This window comes from Euleptes europaea, chromosome 13 (genome assembly GCF_029931775.1).
Source record: "Euleptes europaea isolate rEulEur1 chromosome 13, rEulEur1.hap1, whole genome shotgun sequence".
Classification (NCBI taxonomy): domain Eukaryota; kingdom Metazoa; phylum Chordata; class Lepidosauria; order Squamata; family Sphaerodactylidae; genus Euleptes; species Euleptes europaea.
Window position 1 is genome coordinate 28,598,053 of NC_079324.1, and position 19,759 is coordinate 28,617,811.

At 42.4% G+C, this 19,759-nt stretch overlaps 1 protein-coding gene across 1 annotated transcript in view; it reads left to right on the plus strand.

Annotated features, from left to right (window-relative positions):
- Nucleotides 1–722: 722 nt before the first annotated feature.
- Nucleotides 723–19,759, plus strand: part of CUL4B (cullin 4B) — a 31,999-nt gene continuing 12,962 nt past the window's right edge. The window contains exons 1-11 of the mRNA XM_056859908.1: nt 723–797; nt 1,578–2,123; nt 5,180–5,295; nt 10,840–10,943; nt 12,348–12,417; nt 13,756–13,829; nt 15,161–15,323; nt 15,418–15,507; nt 15,758–15,840; nt 16,374–16,441; nt 18,610–18,728. Coding sequence (XP_056715886.1) covers nt 785–797; nt 1,578–2,123; nt 5,180–5,295; nt 10,840–10,943; nt 12,348–12,417; nt 13,756–13,829; nt 15,161–15,323; nt 15,418–15,507; nt 15,758–15,840; nt 16,374–16,441; nt 18,610–18,728 — 1,446 coding nt within the window. The 5' untranslated portion in view covers nt 723–784. The remainder of the gene's footprint in view (nt 798–1,577; nt 2,124–5,179; nt 5,296–10,839; nt 10,944–12,347; nt 12,418–13,755; nt 13,830–15,160; nt 15,324–15,417; nt 15,508–15,757; nt 15,841–16,373; nt 16,442–18,609; nt 18,729–19,759) is intronic.

Sequence of the window (19,759 nt, forward strand, 5' to 3'; positions counted from 1 at the left end):
TAATTCACAGTGGGTAGCCGCGTTAGTCTGTCTGCAGTAGTAGAAAAGGGCAAGAGTCCAGTAGCACCTTAAAGACTAACAAAAATATTTTCTGGTAGAGTATGAGCTTTCGTGAGCCACAGCGTGACTCTTGCTCTTTTCTATTACTACATACAGCAAGAGAAGTGAGCTGTGGCTCACGAAAGCTCACACCCTACCAGAAAATATTTTTGTTAGTCTTTAAGGTGCTCCTGGACTCTTGCCCTTTTCTATTAACAGAGAGTGAAGCACGCGTAACGCTGCACAGGATCGCACAGCACAATTTCTGACCATGACGGTGAGACGCCAAACGAAAACAGGAAAGGAACCCGAGGCGTTCCCCCTCCCCGTTTCCCTCAACCCATTCCAGGCCAAGGAAAGAAGGGGAGAACACGCCTCCTAAGCCTGCCCCCGAAATGGGCAGGAAGAAGCCAAGGGGAAGAAACGGCATTCGAGGCATCCCAACCTCCCCTTTCTCCCAGGCTTTCGCGCGCGCGGGCCGCGCACACGCACACCCCCCCCCCGGAAGCTCAATCCGATGGGGCTCAAACCCCGTCGGGGGACGGGGACAAGAAAGGCCTGCGGAAAGTCCCTCCGGGGGGCCAGGAAGGCTCCGCGCACCCGCCCATCCCTTCCCGGAGGAAAAGTGCGGTGGCCCCGCCTCTTTCCATAAGGAGCGTCCAGCGCTGGAGCGCGAGGGTTTCTCCAACGGACCAGCCGTCCCAGGGCTGGGCGCGCGAGAGGCCAGCAGCAGCCACCCGGCAACATGATCACTTCCGGTAGGTCAGAGGACAGAGGAAGGCGGGTGTGGTGCTAGGTAGCGGGGGGAGGAGGCCGAGGCGCGGTGGGGGGGGGAGGAGGCCGAGGCGGGGGAAGAAGGGCCCGGCCGCCTTCCCGACAGAGCCCAGCCAGCCTCGTCCGTCTGGTCGAGTCCCACGGGGGGCTGAGGCCGGTCCCCAGGAGCCCGGCAATGCTTCCGGGCGGGGCGGCCTCCCGGCATGCCTAGCAACCGGATGTGCCGCCATCTTTAGCCTGCCTGCCTCTCAGTTCTAGTATTGACAATAACAAGCCGCGGTCTCAGGCCGGCCTCCTTCTCTCCCCCCCCCTCCCTCTCTTGGCAACGAAAGAGGAGGAGGAAGTGGAGGGGAAGGGAGAGGAGGGGAAGGGAGCTCGACTCCCCTCTCCCCCCTCAGGAGAGAGGTGGCCTCGGGCAGGGGGACGAGAGTGAGAAAGAGGGACCCTGCCCGCTTCTTGGAGCGGAGAAGGGGGCAGAGCCGAGGAGGAGGCCTGCCAGAATCGGGAGCGGGAAGAGGCGCTCGCTCCCACGGGACAGGCAGAACTCCCTGAGAGAAGAACCCGGCCAGAGGGGGAGGGCAGGCGAGAAGCGCTTCCCTCCTGACACAGGGGGACCTGCTTGGCAAGGAGGCACAAGCTGTGGATCCCGCCGGCGAGGCAGAGCTCTTCCGCTACCAACTCGGTCTCTTTCTGCGTGTCTGCCACACCAGAAGGATTTGATGCCCTTCGGCCTGCTCACCTCTGTGTGTTCATGTTTCCCACAGGTTTCTCTTCCCCCAACCCCTCAGCAGCAGCAGCTCAGGAGGTCAGATCTGCCACTGATGGTAGCAGCAGTAGCTCCTCCTCGTCCTCCTCCTCCAAGAAGAGAAAATTAAATAGTAATAGTAACAGCAGTGAGAGAGAAGAGGTTGACGCCATCTCCTCCTGCTCATCCCTTCTTTCAAAAACCAACTCTTCCTCCTCCACATCCTCCTCTGTCAACACTGCTTCTACTGCCTCCTGTTCCTCCTCAGGGGTTGCCTCTTCCAACCATCATCTACAGAAGAAGTTGCGCTTTGAGGACTCATTGGATTTTATTGGACTTGATGTGAAGATGGCTGAAGAGTCTTCCTCTTCTTCCTCTTCATCACCTGCTGCCTCTTCTCAGCAGCAGCACCAGCAGCAACTCAAAAATAAAAGCCTTCTAATTTCCTCAGTAGCTGTGGGACACCACGCAAATGGCCTGACCAAAGCTGCCTCCTCCACTGTCTCCAGTTTTGCCAACAGTAAACCTGGTTCAGCCAAGAAGTTAGTGATCAAGAACTTTAAAGGTAACTGGTGGCTGTTGTTCCTTATCTCTGGCATCTGTGTGTGTGGTTGGGATGACCTGTAAGTTGTAAAAATCTCTGAAAAGTTTCAGTACTCTCCTGTAAAGGCTCATGTCATCAGAGGCTGGGCCACCTATTGTGTCCTCACTACATCCAAGTGAAGCACTTTATTTTTCCCACATGAGTGAATGGGAGTGTGCAGACTCCACTGATGTGGGTTAAACCTGCTCCCTCTAATTGCTGAGCCTGTAAGCTGTCTTGAGAATGGCCATGTGTCCCATCATCTGCTTTCCAGATTGCAGCCTATTTTGGACTTTGTCCAAGAGAATTAAGTAGGACCGATGACACCTGAACCAGCCTCCTATATAGCTCCACCCTTCATCTCCATATCTCTGCCTCTGTTCAGTTGCTTGGTGTGATGCTAATGTGGGAACACTGTAGAGCAATAGAATCTTAACTGGCTCTTTTTTCAAATAGATATAAAATGCAGCTTGGAAAACTTATGAACATGTATCTCATGGTTTCTAAGAAATGTTTGAGAGACACGACTCCCACATGCAGTCATATGGAGAATCTTATATAAGTTGCATGCATCCTTTTGCCACTGCCTGTGAAAATAAGTGGATTTGAGCAGTGTACCAATAATTAATAGAACTCCCTCCCTTGAAATCACATATGAGAAGTTTTTGTTAGACCAAAGCAGTAGCTCTTTGTGTATTGTCAACTTCTTGAATCCTATTAGGATGGTACGGTAATATACAGTCAACCCTACCAATATAATGTGAATTGATGACAATGATGGTTCTTTGCCATGGGGTACTTCATCTTGTCTGATGGGGGAGGGTAGAATCAATGTAGTATACTAAGTGTTGAACTAAGGTCTGGGAAGACCCAGGTTTAAATTCCCTTTCTGTCATAAAGCTCACTGCATGACCTTAGACCTGTCACTTTTAGGGGAGGGGCTGTGACTTAGTGGAAGAGCCTCTGCTTCGCGTGCTGAAGGCTCCAAGTTCAATCCCTGGCATCTCACACATGAATCTGTCTTATACTGAATCAGACCATTGGTCCATCAAGATCAGTATTGTCTACTCAGACTGGCTGCAGCTCTCCAGCATGTCAAGTAGAGGTCTTCCATATCACCTACTGCCTGGTCTTTTCAACAGGACATCCCAAAGACTGTACCTGGGACCTTCTGTACACTGAGCAGATGTTCAGTCACAGCCCCTCCTCTCCAGTTAAAAGGATCAGACAGGTGATGTGAAAGACCTCTAGCTGGAGAACTGCTGCCAGTCTAAGTAGGCAATGCTGACCTTGATGAACTGATGGTCTGATTCCACATAAGGCAGCTTCATGTGTGTTCATGTCTAACCTACATCACAAGGTTATTAGAATATAAAGGAGAAAGGGAAATAATCTACACCTAAGCTCTATAAAAATGTGTTGTATATATTCAACATCAATGCCCCTTTTAAGAAATTCCTGCATTTATATATATTAAAGTGGCAGTTTCTCGAGTGAGAGAAGGGCTACATTGGAAAATAACCTAGAATTGGTGTAAGTGATTATATACAGATGGAGACAGCAGTGAAGGTGTGTAGAATGAGAATTGGACAACCTGAATTAATCTTGGCTGAGCTATCAATTGTGCTCCCAGGTGACTTTTCTTAGGTATGAAGGAAGAAATTCTTGAACAAACTGAGCCTTTGAAGAGTCCTGGCATGTAAAAGGCCTGCAGACTGGAGTTCTGTGGCAAACACCAGTACCTGTACATGTAAGGGACAGTTAGGTAAAAATACATGTTCACTTGTAAGACAGGTTTGAAAGTGCTTTTTTTTTCAGAGGGAAGCTTTATTGTGTGGGGAAATCTCTGGTTCTTATTCCCCCCCCCCCAGGCAACATATATTTGCCTCCAATTATTATGTATGCCTCTTCCCTTCAACATGTACTTCCTGGTTTTTTATAAAAGTCCAGTTCTCATTGATCTGTTATTTCCATTTTTCTCTGGGCCTCTGATATATATGACACGTCAAATTAATAGGACCACACATAAATATATTCAGGATTTACACCTCTTGTCTGTCTCTCTTCTCTGACCTCCCTTCCTCTGTGCTTGGTTCTGGTCAAAACTGATAAGTGCCAAAATGCTTGAGGATGGGAATACTTACTTGAGTGTACATATTTGTTTTTGGACCAAATTGGTGGCTGCAGAACCAGAAAACCACCTGGTACAATATAAACTGCATTGGACATTGAAGAGAAAACATCATGTCTGGAGAGCTGTAGTTTATCTATTGTGCATATATTCATATGTGTAGTTGGTAACCTAGTTTGAAACTGTGACACGTACATAGATACTTAATATGGACACCTGCTTCAGAAAACTGCCAGTAGAAAATGATAAAAATATTTATAGCCTACTAGTAAAGCAAACTTTATTTACCCCTGTTTAACAGTTTGCTAAGAGAAAAAAGTCTTACATCACAACATGATGCTCAAGTTTGGTAAACCTCACTAGAAGGGGAGTTCCTGAACTTGGAACATTTCATGAGGACAGCTCCCTGAATATTTAAGAGTGGGTTGTTGTTTTCAGTTTACCCAAGAAAGCATGAAAGATTTTGAGGGTGGTGTCTGAAAGAAAAAAGTATTCTGCTGTTTCACAGGTCAGCCAAATACTTGCAAAGGGATAGTCACAGCTAATGGGAAAACCACACAGAGTTTTGTATCCTTTCATTGTGGATGACTCTAGAAGTTACCGCTCTGACAGGAGCATTTTTGGACAGAATTCTGGGCCTTGTTTGCCTTGTTTTCTCCCCCCAGCAAATAGGGGGGACAATCACAGTTATGCATATGTACCAATATATTTGCATGGTAAAAACTGGTGTACAAAAATCACTTAGAGACCATGCTTACAAGTAGCCATAAAACAAAATTGTTCCTAGATTGGGTTTTGACATGGAAGTAAATCTGGGGGTCACTGTCTAAAGCTCTCTATTTGGGCTTCTAGTTTGATTTTTTTTAGTTGTGTATTTGCAGGATTCTGATTTTTTAATATCTTCCAGACAAACCTAAACTGCCTGAAAATTATACAGATGAAACCTGGCAAAAACTGAAGGAAGCTGTAGAAGCAATTCAAAACAGTACTTCAATCAAATACAATTTAGAAGAGCTCTATCAGGTAAGCGATAAAATATTAATAGCCTTCGGTGTGACAGATGCATCCCTGTATACCTATAAACAGTCCTGTTTTAGGGCTTGTCCACAGAGGGGGGGGGTACTGTCACCTCCTCATTTGGGTTGGATTGTGGGTGTAATCCCTCTCTAGATGAGGACCTGTTCACACAATTTGTTTTTGGCATTGTTTTCTATCCCAGTTGTTTGTCTTTCTCTTCTTCCCGCCCAAAAAAAAGAGCCCAGTTAGAATGTTCAGATAGTGAATTAATTACCTGAGCTGACTGAGAGTCCAGGCTTCTGACACAATGGAAATAATGGAAATCTTTCCAAATAACTTGTGGTGGCTCTTTAAAATTGTGACCAGCCTTCATTATTTTGTGAAGTGGTGGGGGTAGGAAAACATGCTTCAGAGAGAGCATTCCTGTTCTGCCCCAACAATATCTGAACTTAACAGTGATACTTGGTAGGGAAGTGAGGACTGTTCACTCCAGCTTTGGCCTATGGCTGTCTCCATTTGCTTCAAGGCCAAGTTCTCTGGCAGTGATTTGACTCGAAGGTGTATCATGGCATGGTAGAAGGTAGGGGCTCTTACACAGACATTTCTTCAGAGTAACAAATTGGATAGTTCAGCAAAAGAAATGAATAGTTTACTGTGTCCCAGTTACTGCAGATTGCTTCTATTTCACTCTTGGTCTTACCCGTTCCACCTTTCTTCTACACCCCCTCTCCAGCTTCTTCATTCCATCTCTTGTTATCATTATTATCCTTAACACATTTGTAGCCTACTTTTTAAACAAAATTCTCTAAGGTGGCTCACAGTCCATGAAGAACCTTACTACAATAATTTTAATACTGGCATACAATAATTTGTAGGAGGTCTTGCTGTGTGTAAAGGCACTAGATGATCCAAAATAGTGCCACTCACAGACTGCAATCCAAAGACCATGAAATTTCAGAGGTACAGTTTTTACAGTGTTCTCTCTGTACCAGTGTAATATGTCTGCCCAATTATGCTATACTTTATACATCTATTGCAAGAAAGCTTATGCCACAATAAAGTTGTTGAATCTTTAAAGTGTGACAAGACTGCCCTTGGTTTTGCTGCAACAGAATAACATGGCTAACTGTCTAGAACGCCTTGTGTAATTGTAATTTTTCTTTTTTTAAATATTAAAAGTAGGTGGAGCTCAATTCCCTGCTCTAGCTATTTATTTAGATAGGCATAGTTAAAGGTTTGCATGCAGTTTAATTAAAGAAACCTAGGAAATAAAAGTTACCGAGACTGGAATCCAATATATGGTGTTAAACTGCCAATGAGTCACAGTCTTTATTTACTGGGATGAGGCTTTTTAAATTTGTGATCTTTTCCTGCATCAATAAAAACAGGAAACAGTGCTTGAAAAAATATTAAATTCTAAGTATCAGCCTCAAACACTTGGGCATTTTGGATTTTCCCAGCATTGCCATAAAGTATGCTTAGGAAATCAAAAAACAATTTTGACGTAATGCATTTATAATTCCTAGCCCCAAGATACTAATTTATAACCTCAGTGTTTTTGGCCCTTAACTATCAGTTTTTGGTGTTTAACTAGTGGCTTGTTATCACCTTTACCATAATTCATTCTCTTAAATATTTTAATTCTATTTTTGTCTGGCTGAGAAGTTACAAGTTTCCATTGCCTTAAAGGGGCCTCAAAAACCTAAGCATTTGATTAATGTAATGAAACAGATCCATGAAGTTTTAATGGGCTTATGTTGTCTTGGTGGATTGATCTATCAATGCTTCTTTCCATGTGCTATTGCTGCTGCATATATTTGTTTGGACAGCAGCTTTGAACCATTTTTGGCTCGGTATTAAATTGTATGTAGTTCTTTCTTTGCAATTAGATAATATGACCAGTATAACACTATAAAATACTGTATGGTTTTGAATTCATAGTTATTTTTAATGTATACCTGTAGTTAAGTATACGCTTAAGTTGAAAAACCTTTCCTGTAGAACTACACTACAACTCCACAGACCCTTATTTAAGATCTCATAATTGAATTAAGGATATGTCTGAGGAGTTCCTTGTGCACTTTCTTCAAGTTCCATGTGTTCATCTTGAGAATGTTAAGTACAGATTTTTGGTTCAGTTTCTACAGTGTGTTGCAAATATTTTCTGAAAGACTATCTAATCCAGAGCCTTCTGACTTTAGGGCATTACATAGCACCTCTGGTTCAAATGTAGCTGTGTGAGATTTCAGGGTATGGATCTTGAAGACAATTAATTGGAGATTCTTATATTTAAAGGAACTTGTTACTTGTGTGATATAACAGAAACAGAATTATTTCTTAAATTATCATTGTTAGGAGGCATTGCTAAAATAGGATAAAGGTTAGACAAAAAAGATCAAGGCTTTATTGCTACGTCAATGTTGACATTTCAAGTGAGGCCTAGCAATTGTGCATTTTATTCTACCGTTGTAGTCCTGGTCAAAGTTCTCAACCATTTTGCATAAAAGTCAGAACCTGCTGTGATTGTCCAATCTTAAATGTGTCTGTCTGTCGTGGCTCCCATTCAGGATAAAGACCAGTTTCTGTAGCCCCAGACTGACTGTTGGTGGAACCTTTATCAAGGAAGCCTTTGGTTCTGAGACTGCATTTTAGAATCAGCTTGGACATTGTTGTGTTGGTTAACTTTGCTTTGCTGTCCAAGCTTCATAACAAAAGAAAGACTCTTAAACACTTGTCTTGTTCCTTGGAGTCCCTTCAGAAAAAAGTGATGAGAAATAGAATGGTGAGTGTCCTCTATAATAAGGTCTCATGGTTACTACCCAGCCCCCCCCTCCACTTAAAACCCAATTCTAAGAGAGTTGGCTAGTAACTTTATTAAGCAGTTTTATATTTGCTCATGCATAGCAATTACAGTGGACTGCATTTTGGAACATTATTCATTTGGCATGCTGCTTACCAAAAGATTGTTTGGCACATACTTTGGGGTAAACTGTGTTTATTCAGTCAGTCCATTCAGCCATCTACGGATTAGCTGTCCTTATGTGCATTCTCAGGAAGTCCATCAGCCTCTTAAAGACAACGCTTTATGGACCCCCTGGTTAAAAACAAAAACTATAACTGTGCCGGTATGAGAGATTCGACAAGCTTAGTGGTGGTTGTTTCTATTGAGACTATTTGTTTGAATCTAAAAATAAACACCTTGAGTTAAAAATAGTCATATAAATTGCTGGTGATGTGAATGCTAAATAAACCAGTTCTGCTTAAGAGCAGCTGCCTGGCAAATGGATCCAATTCCAAATGTGCCTCTTCAGGCACCATTATCTAAAACACAACAGAGTGGTCCTTTTCTTCCACACACCTCAAAAGAATTTCTTCTTGTCTCGCTTTGAGCAGCAGCAAGCTTGTTAGCAAGCTACTTCCTTTACCAGTAAAAATTGTGATGAAAAAGCATCAGGCATTTTGAGTATCTCACTTTTGTGATGCTTGTTACATCGCTTCGAAGCATAGCTGTTTGTTCTAGCCTGCTTTCTCCCAGCTCATGTGGCTTGGGAGTTCCCCCTCTCAGATAGGTCGGCCCAGTTTTTTGGGGGAACTCTGTTAATTCATTCTTATTATAAGTGAGTTGATTATATGGTGCCTTTTAAGGTATATGCTGCTTTATATAGGAACAAAACTAATGTTAAGTACAAATGAAGAAAATATAGGTCCCTGTCCCTGGCTGAATTTCAGCAGTTGATAGGATTAATACAAGCAAGCACAATTCTGTGTACTTAGGCTTTGTCTTAGCATTTCTGTAATACACTTGAAGCTTTCAGAGCCCTCCACGTTCATTCTCAGTAGACCATTATTATCCCTATATTGCAGATGTGGTGGTTGAGGTTGATAGATAGTGAATGAGGTGAAAATTAAACTAGGGACTTTGTGGCTGATCTGCTTTGCTACTATATTGAGCCACCTCTGTAGTTTGTAGTTGTCATGCAGGAGTTAAGTGCTGCCCATCGCACCTTTTGACCCAAACAAGCATGTAACTTGTGCTGGAATTATAATCTCCAGCAAATCTATGCTAAGCAAAATTAAAGCATAGAGTTGGGGTGGAAGTAGCAGCATTCTTTGTCTGAATATTGCTCATTTCCTAGGTCTGAGATCTTTTTTTGGTATTCTTCCTTTCCATGTACTGCTTGTTGATATAACCATAGGGTTATTAAGTGCTTCTGTTGCCTCCAAGCTTTTGTACCCAGTGAAGAGGAGGGGGGGACTGCAGTCTGTTCTACTCTTGGTCTCTAAGTTATCCAAATCAGTGTGGAATACAGTAGTTGGTATCCTATTTAAATGTATAGAGAGTGGACAGATGAGTTTAGCAGATTGTATCCAAATACCACACATGAATTGAAATGGCATCTGCTGTTAGAAAGCAAATGTAGTTTGTAGGACATCGTGAAAGAACTTGGGAGCAATGCTCAGTGAGTCTGCCTCCTTGGTACCTTTGGAACCATCTTACATTGCATTCCTGAGGAGAGTTACTCCAGTCTAAGCCCATTAATTTAGTGGGCTTAGATTGGAGTAATTCTCCTTAGGATTGCACTGTTAGTCTTGATTGGATAGGGCAGACTCCTTTGGAAAAAAAACACTAAGCTCTAGGGAAGCCTATCCTCAAGGAAGCTCATACCTTCAGCCAGTGTCAGGCCCTCATCAGCTTGGGACTCTGTAGGAGCTCCAAACAGTTGCTTTCTGCTGATTATAGCTTCACAGTGACGATACAAATTCCAAGTGGGTACTCATGGGTACAAATTCCAAGAATCCTTCCTCTGTACCAGGGGATGGATCAACTAATTGAAGCCCATCACATGTGGCAGAGTAATGCCTGCTAATGGAGCTGGGTTAGAAAAGCCGTTGCTAAAGGAAGGATTGTACATCTGGCCTCTTTTCACCTTCCATGTTTTCTTTTCCCTGTTGTACCCATGCAGAATTTGTGCTAGACCAATATGCATTAGGTATTTCCAGAGGATGGCAGTATCATTAGAAATATTTTTCTGGTGTCCTAGTTAAGTCTCTTTGAGTTATTGAGAAAGATGTCTCATCCTCATAAACTGTGTCCCCCACAGCTGAGAAGGTGAATGGAGCAAATGCTGGTAGGAGAACATTAGTGAATTTGTTCTGTTGCTGTGGCTCTTGGAATACAACTCTCCTTGAACCCAAAGGGATACAGTCTTGGAAACCATATCTTTTTGCTATAGAAAACAAATCATATGTGTTTCTTTTAGCAAGCCTAAGCTATAATTCATTTTCATAGTTGGTAATGTGCTCAAAGTCATTGCCAAAACAACTGATGCGCTATATAGTTGGAAATGGTGTTATTCGTTACTTCCTCATGTTGGGTCGTGAGTCTTTTTAGGGGTGATGATGTAAAGCTAATTATTGAATAAAAATGCTAAACAGTTTTGTATTAGAGAGGGGATTATGAAATCAAAGCCAGTGGTGCCATGTACATTTTTTTAATTTTGATTTTTTTTCTTGATCTGTATCTCTGACTCTCTTTTTGTTCCTTTTCAGGCTGTTGAAAATCTCTGCTCCTACAAGATTTCTGCAAATTTGTACAAACAGTTAAGACAGATCTGTGAAGACCACATCAAAGCACAGATTCATCAGTTTAGAGAATATCCTTTTGATTTATAAACCATTGATGGAACAGAAAGGAATGTTACCTGCTTGTCTCTGGCTTTGGATTCCTGTAGACAGCATTCTGATAATCTCATGGATTAAGAAGCATCCAGAATCATTATTTGTGCCAAGACTGTGTAATGATACTGAGTCTCTTTGTAAAGGGATAGTGCAAAACCTAATGATTGTATGCGAGTTTGGAAGATATAGTAGTACAGTATTAGAGGGAGAGTTGATCAGTCTAACTATTTAAGATATTGGCAGCTTCATTGTATACATCACAAACTTGAGCAGAAGTTACTGACAGAAGGAAGGAAGATATTAATTTTTAACTCTCATACACAAACACAAATGAAGATGCCTTATACTGAATCAGACCCTTGGTCCATCAAAGTCAGTATTGTCTACCCAGACTGGCAGCGGCTCTTCAGGTCTCAAGCAGGGATCTTTCACATCACCTACCTGCCTAATCCCTTTAACTGGAGATGCCGGGGATTGAACCTGGGACCTTCTGCATGCCAAGCAGATGCTCTACCACTGAGCCACAGCTCCTCCCCAAAGGAACATTCAAACATTCATAGAATATTTTAACAGGAGAAGTATCTTACATTCAATGATGATGAGCTTACCTACAACCCTGTAATTAAATGGGGTTCTAATCATAACTAAGCTTTTATATTCCCCCCAAGGAGCATGTCACTCCATATCCATTGCAGATTTGGATATCTTCTGTGTTTATACTGTAATTTTAGAGATTGGGGGCTGATGCAGAATAAAAAGTCAAGTATTCAAATGGGTCATTACAGTACCTGAAGAATCTCATAATCTGTGGCTGTTCTTCTAAAGGCCACAATCTAGAGATGTCTGCATTGTCTTCCCTTGCTCTCCAAGCTGTTCCTTTGCCCATCCCTCAGTGATTTTTTTTAGTGAAAGGGAGCAGTTTGAGGTCTGAAGCTTTTGAAAGGAAAATGACAGGAAAATCGTGGGCATGTTCAAAGTTCTGTGTGCAGTTGTGACATCATCTAATCACAGAATAAGTTGTGGATGTTGATACCAAATTTGGGCACATGACTTGGAAGGCTAGTTTCCTATATGGCTAGGCTTCAACTGATTTCTACAGAGCTGCACCCCAGTAAATGTCTGATAAACACCGTACCCCCTTTTATTAGCATTGGGGATTAGATGTTAGTTCTGGTGTCTGTGCTTTTAGCTGACTTTAGGCAAACATGTCTTGGGCTGAGGAGCTGTGTCCAAAATAAAAACATACAAACACTTTAAAATTTAGCTTGGATTTTTGAGTTATATTTTCAAAATTAATGATTATGCAAAACTGTTGTGTCATTAGCCTTTTTGGTTTTATACATCGTATTTGGTTATGACATTCTTAACTGCTTCCTTATGGATTCATTGGACAGTGTTCTTTTTCTCAAGAAAATAGACAGATGTTGGCAAGACCATTGCCGACAAATGGTAAGGTTTCTTTTCAAAGAGTCTTTGTGTAAGCTTGGTTCATAGGCCTCTGCCTGCTGCTCCCTAAAATCTTGCCTGGAAGGTCCAGGACCCTTAAGCGGCTTTTCAAGGAGAGCAGGTAGATGTGGGGGAGGAGGACTGGCAATGTGTACACCTGTGTGAACACAAATGTTTTCTGCTTGTGCAGCATGATCTTTGGATCTGAACCTTAGTGTATGTGTGTGTTCACATTGCATGCAAATAATTTTCATGCAGAGTGGGAAGCTGCAGTACTGCAGTCAAAGCTCTGCTCACGACCTGAGGTCGATCCTGAGGGAAGTCGGTTTCAGGTAGCCAGCTCAAGGCTGACTCAGCCTTCCATCCTTCCAAGCTCAGTAAAATGAGTACCAGCTTGCTGGGGGTAAAGTGTGGATGACTGGGGGAGGCAATGGCAAACCACCTCATAAACAAAATCTGCTCAGTAAATGTTGGGATGTCACGTCATTCTATGGGTCAGTAATGTCCCGGTGCTTGCACAGGGGACTACCTTTACCTTTAAATAACCCTCAATCTGATATTCACACAAACATAACCTTTTGCTAGTCATGACGTCAGAAATATTTAAGAGTTTTTAGAACATAATTTTTGTCTTACTGCTTACCAGGATTCTGACAATTTTGTCAGATTTGCACCTCCTGAAGGCTGATTCTGTATTTTATGCTTAGCTCACTGTGTTGTATCGTTGCATGATATACTTCAATAATCTTGTTAGGATATTCCTTCTTGTGTGCAGTTTATTTTTATTTCTTTTCTGCTCCATCACCAGGCCTAGGGTCGGATAACAACAATATAAAGTGCTACACAATAAAAACAGCTGGGGAAAAGCGCCATTAAGATATTGTATATAAAGTTAATTAAAATGATTCCCCAGCAGCTGAGACCATATTTATTGAAAATTAACAAAAGTAAGAGAAGCTTTTGGAGGTACTGTGGCTCAGATTTTGGGAGTATCTGGGCAGAATGAAGTTGCATAGTTAGTAGTCCCCAGTGAGATCATCTGTTTTGGTTGTTGAAACTTGGCACATTGAAAGGCCATTAAAGGGGGATGCACTTGATTCACCATAAAGGATTGCAAGAGAGAACGTGATCTCTATGGTCTGCTAGCATGTCGGACTTTATAACCTTGCTTTTGTAAGCATGCTCATTTGGATGTATATCCCTTTGAAACAGATAGCATTTCCTTCCCAGTAAACATGTTTAGGATTAGGGCACAAGAATAATCTCTTATATGCCCACATATGATAGACATAGTGCTTAATCTATTGCAGTGCTGATGGCTTGTTTTTCCTTCCTTTACAGATAATGATTAGAAGTATCTTTTTGTTCCTGGATCGAACCTACGTACTTCAAAATTCAATGCTGCCATCAATTTGGTGAGGATCAAAAATAGCAGTATTGATTCTTCTTAGACTTCCAAATGCTCTGTCAAATATAGATTAGGAGTATTTCTTCACTTCTGTCTGATTGAAAGATGCAGATTCTCTTTAAATTGAGGAACTTTCTTGCATGGTTAGTTTGTGTGAGCTGATTTTAATGGCATAACAGTTAAGGGATCATATAGTGTCCAGTGTTAAGTCATGCCCAGTAATGCATATTAGGAATCAACTAAGCCTCCCGTGCTAATTCAGTAGTTTTCAGAGGCAGAACCAAAAACCAAGTTTAGGCTGAGGTACTTTAAAATTTTGCTATGCTTGCCTTCTGTTTGAAAGAGTACCCAATGTTTAGTATTTACCTACATTTCCACCCATGTAAGTGTAAATAATTCATGTGCATAAATGTACCCATGAGTAGTAAAATTCCTAACTAATGTGGTGGCCTTGAGTGTTCTAACATATGTGTTTGCTATGTACATCTGCTTAGTCTGTGTGAAATCTGGTAAGACCTTATAAGTGACAGTTACTGACTAGCTGGTCAGACATGAAGAATTTCTGAGCTTTGTATGTGAAGTGCTGTGAAGTATCAGGCTTGCCCACCTGCACCCTTTTCTCTCAGGACACAGTTCAGGGCCAAACAATAGAGGGCCAGATAAATCTTATTGCTCGGGCAGAACAATCCTAACCGGGGGCGTGGGGAGGGACAGGAGCCGGCGTGACCTCAGCGCCAGCATGAGTGCCACTTGTGCCAGCTAATGGGGGCACTCATGCTGGCCCTGGGGAGCTGCACAGCAGCAAGAGGCGTGGGCACCAGCACAGCCTTGCCAGCAGCGTTTTCCAGGTGGAGGGGCTCGCACCCCTTCAGAGGGGCTGTTCCTGGGGCAGATCAGCCAGCTTCCTAAGCCCTTGCAGTCCGGGAACACCCCTTTTTGCAGGTACCAAGTTATGCTTACAAAAAGATAGGCGTAGCCTCATGGAACTCAGTGGAGAGTTCCACAGGTTTTCTTGCAAAAGGCATTTTCGACTTGCTACACTTAGCAGCAAGCTGCTGAGGAGGTGGCGTGGCTGCACCAGGGCCGGAGTAATCCCCCTTTGGATTGCACTCTTAAGTCAACCATTACATTGCTAGAGGGTTCATGCCACGGGAACCTGGAAAACTATGACTCAATCCCTCATACAGTGTTCAGAAAATAATGTCCAACCAGGCCCTAAGGCTTCTACTTAGGTGGCTAACCACTTGGAACAAAATAAACATATTCCAAGGTGTCTGGTATAACTCTAGCTATGCCAGTGGACTCTGTTTTAATTTTTGTGTGTTTTTGTTTCTTCAGGGATATGGGGCTAGAGTTGTTCAGGACTCATATAATTAGTGATCAGAAAGTTCAGACCAAGACCATTGATGGCATTCTTCTGTTGATTGAGAGAGAGAGAAATGGCGAGGCTATTGACAGGAGCTTGCTCCGCAGCCTTCTCAGCATGCTTTCAGATTTGCAAGTAAGTAAGGCACAGTTCACTGTTTAAGCCTGTATAAGAGTAGGTATAGGATCATCTTTTTAAAAAAAATTCACTTCTATTTGTTCCCCCGCAGATTTATCAAGATTCTTTTGAACATAGATTTTTGGAAGAGACGAATCGGCTGTATGCAGCAGAAGGACAGAGACTCATGCAAGAAAGAGAGGTATTTTGTTGTCCTGTTGCTTGTGGGTGGCTAGGTGGCTGTTTACCTCCTAACTTCAAGAGTGAAGTGGTACCTCCCATGACATTTTCTGTCCCACTGAGAGTGGCTAACAGTAAGCATAGTATCAGTGGTATGACTTGCATGTCCAGTCTTCAGGTTTGGCTCTCAAGAAAGCTGTGTCATATGCAGCTTTTGGGATGGTTTCATTGTCTTTGTTTAACTTTTCTATGTAATTTACTCAATCTGGCAGGTTCCAGAATATCTTCATCATGTCAACAAACGTCTGGAGGAAGAGCAAGACAGGATTATCACATACTTGGATCAAAGCACCCAGTAAGTATGCAATAACCTTGGATGTAAATCTCAGTAACTGCTTTTTTCTGGTATGTGGGGTCATGTTGCAAGCTATACTTCCATCAGCTGCTACCATTGTCTCTTCCTTTGCTTTCTCACCTATAGCAACTGAGAACGTAAACTCCTCAAGACATGGCCTTTTCCTGCCATTCCCAACCCCCATTCCCCTTAAGCTTTAAAGTACCCACGTATGTTGATGGTGTGCCTGAATTGTATTTAGCTCAAAATGTGTTCCTGAAAATAACTGATCTTCCTATCTATGGAGAAGAGTTAAAATTCTTTCTCCCAAAATCAGAAAAGAGCCACAGTGTTGTGTGTATTCATTGGTCAGTTTGTCTTGTTCTGCCTTTTTAAGAAAGGAGGAGGATGCAAACTGAGTCATGCTAACCATGACACTGTTATAATCGTTGGGATATTACCATATGAAGCATAGCTACTCCTAGTGTTCCCGTTGGATTGAAAATGGTTAATGGTGAGCCAAAGGAATGTAATTCTAAACATTTTTCCTATAGGAAACCACTAATTGCTACTGTAGAAAAACAGCTACTAGGTGAACATTTAACAGCCATTCTACAGAAAGGTAATCTATTTTTCTTTATAGAAATCTTTCTGTTTACTGCTTCTTCGGGGCTTTCAGTTCCTGTGCTGAAAGGAAATGACACGGTCAGGTGCTGCTTCTTTTTAACCCCCTTTGCTACTCAGTTCATGAAATAGCATTGAATGGTTAGGAGGGGGCCACAAGTCCCACTCTCCCTGCCAAAGGTAAGGAGTCACAGCAGTGTTGTATGATGTATTTTTGGAGTAAAGATGATTGACGCTAGAAATAAAAGCAAACATGGATAAGAGTTTGTAACGATCATGTATCATGAACAGGCAAAATGTATAGTGAAAGCTTTGCTGTCCAGCACTTGAATATCCAGAAAAGTTAGTTTATCTGCATTGCCCACTCCCACCCCAGCCACCATATCCAGATATCTGGAGGCTCCCACATTTCCAGCTTGGGCAGCTTGATGCTTCCAGCTGTTGCTGGGCTTCTCACAGCCAGCAGTGCCAGTTGACCTCATCCTTGGTCACCTCCTTCCCCCTCAGTCTGCCTCAAGCTGTCAGGCGCGAGCTCTGCTGGAGGGCTCTTGGCAGTTAGTCCGTTTGTCTGCCTGCCGTGCAGGATGGCTCTGTGGCTGGTGGGGAGGGGAAGAGTCCTGCCAAGCTTGGGAGCTATTGCCATGGCATTCCCCAAGGGGTGGAAGTTTCCTCCATGTAGTGGTGGAACAGGGAAATAAGCTTGAATATCTCACACATTTGATTAACTGGAACCTCTATTCTTCAGGAGTGCTGAATATCAAAGCTTACATTGTGCTATTTTGTGGCAAAGTATTTTCCAAGCCTTTTGGCGGTAAGGTGAGGCAGATAAACTGCTGCATAAACACTTCCCTGCTTTAAACCTGGCAATAAATCACACTTTGTGATCATAAGATAATGTGCTCTTCAAAGCAAGGTGGTGAAACCTGCGCAAACCTTATGTCCCTGCTAAAGGAGTATTAATGTACGATTACTTAAATACATTAAGTAACTGCATGTTAAGTGAGTGGGTGAACGATGATACACATGAAAAAGTACTACCAATGGGGAATGATACCAGTGCTTCTTCAGGAATTATACCAATGTTGTATCAAAGTCTGCTGGGAGAAAAGAAGTTTTTTTAATTGCCTGAAGTCATTAGGAACACACACCACTATTAATAAAAGTGTGGGATCTGAGAGAACTCATGGTAGGGTGGTGTCTCATGTCCCGTCTCCCTCTTACATTTCCTCTTTGGCTGCACTTGGTAATGTCAGCAGCCTCTCCCCTTTTCGCCTCCACCATTTACCGACTTCATATTTTCCCTTTCTCCCACTGGCAGCTTCACACACACACATACATTTATCCCTTTCCCTCCCCCATCTTCAGCTTTTCCATTTCTACCTTATTGCTCCTCCTCCCTCTTATTTTTCCTTTTGTAGTCTGTAATCCCCCCATTGTGCTGACATGGTAACTGGGGCTTGGAATCTTCAGTTGTGGTTTGCCTAACAAGCCCCAAAGTGGCTTCCCTCAGGCTTGTAGGGGGGAAATTCCCCTGCCTGCCCCTGGCCCTTTGTGTGGATTTTTTTGATCTGCACACTGTGGCCCAAGTCACAATTAGATATATAATGATATTTTATATTTAATATTGTGCGGGGAAGGATGAAAGCATTCAAGTTGGTCTATCTGATTATGTAGAATGGGAACAAGGAGCCTGAACACCATAACAATTGTGCGTAAAATTGTGGAATGTGGACACTTCCCTCAGAAATCTGAGCTTTTTATTTTTCAAAGGAGAACATAGTGAGACCCTCATGGAATGTCCAGTTTTCGCTTAATATTTAGAAGCCAGAGTGAGAAGTCAGAGCTTTTGTTAAGTGTTCAGAGAGGGTTTGAGCTTTTGCTTTCTATCTGTTTTCTTTTAATTATACTTGTAGTTCCTTCTGTATTCTAATTTGTCCTGGTTTTCAACAGCCTTTGTCCATGAAAGAAACTGGCAACAGAAACACGGTAGAATTACTGTTTCCCACCCTTGTTTTGTTGTGGCAAACTTCTTGTAACCAAAACAGTAATGGGAAGAAATGGTCTGTTGTCTTATGAACTGAGCTGAAATTTAACATTTGTTTTTGTTGAACAAGCATGCATTAATTTGGAATTACTGTGATGCGCTTTAATATTGAAAACTTGCAGGTTTAAACCATCTTCTGGATGAAAACCGAATTCAAGATTTGTCTCTACTGTATCAGCTGTTCAGCAGGGTGAAAGGCGGTGTGCAAGTTCTCTTGCAGCACTGGATCGAATATATAAAGGTACAGACATGTGACTAACTTCTCTCTGTCAACTTAGGAACAGGTCTTACGTTTACTGCTGTGGGGAAAGTATCCTGTTTACTATTATTAATAGGTTTATTGCTAAAAGACAAAGGCCAAAGCAAAATATTCCTATATACAAATCATGGGATCAAGGAATTGAATAAGTAGTCAGATGTGGACTGTGCCAGGTTTTCATCAATATAATAAAACTTGTGTTGGATCAATTATATTTTGTGTCTTGAAATGTCCTCGGCTGGATAATCAGCTGCAAAACATTAGGAGGTATTTGGGGCTACAACAGGAATGGGGAGGCAAGAAAGTCGGAAATAGTTTCACCCACAGAGTGGTGTCTTTCTACCCAAATCTGATTCTTTTTCACATATTTATAGCTCCATTTTGAATTTTCACTCCTTTTCCTATAGAGTAACGTTTTAAAAATCATCTCAACAATTTCTGCATCAGTTTGACTAAGTCTGCCTTGGTACTAGAAATGGTTTGAAGTAAACAGTGCGTGCTTGTTGTGCCTTGAGACCAGGTGGCAGGATTTGCTTGTGTCATTAGTCTGATTCACAGAGTAGATGTGGCATGAGTGGGTGGAAAGTGTGTGGTACGGTAAATGTTGCCATGTGTTGTTTTTTTGTTCTTTTTTTTTTTTTAAGGAGATAAGCATGTGTTAAGGCAGTTGGGCATCCTTTTAACTGAAAATCAGGAGGCAAAACGTCATGTCTTGTAACTCCACAGGCTTTTGTGAACCAGTTCTTTCATTGTACATGCAGAGTACTTTGTACAGTACATGGATCAAGACTCTTGCTGCTCTCTGTTGCTTGGGCCACGAGTATGAATCTTGTTGTAATTTTTCCCAAGGGGATGCTGTAAATTTTAATTAGGAAAGGAGTTTTTCCTGCATACGGGGTCCAAGGATGGCAAGATTTTGGCCTGAGGCTCAGAAACTGTCAGAGTAAACAACACTGGACTAGAGGAACAAATGATCCAGCTTTCTCTAAACCATTTTTGCATGTTCATATGCA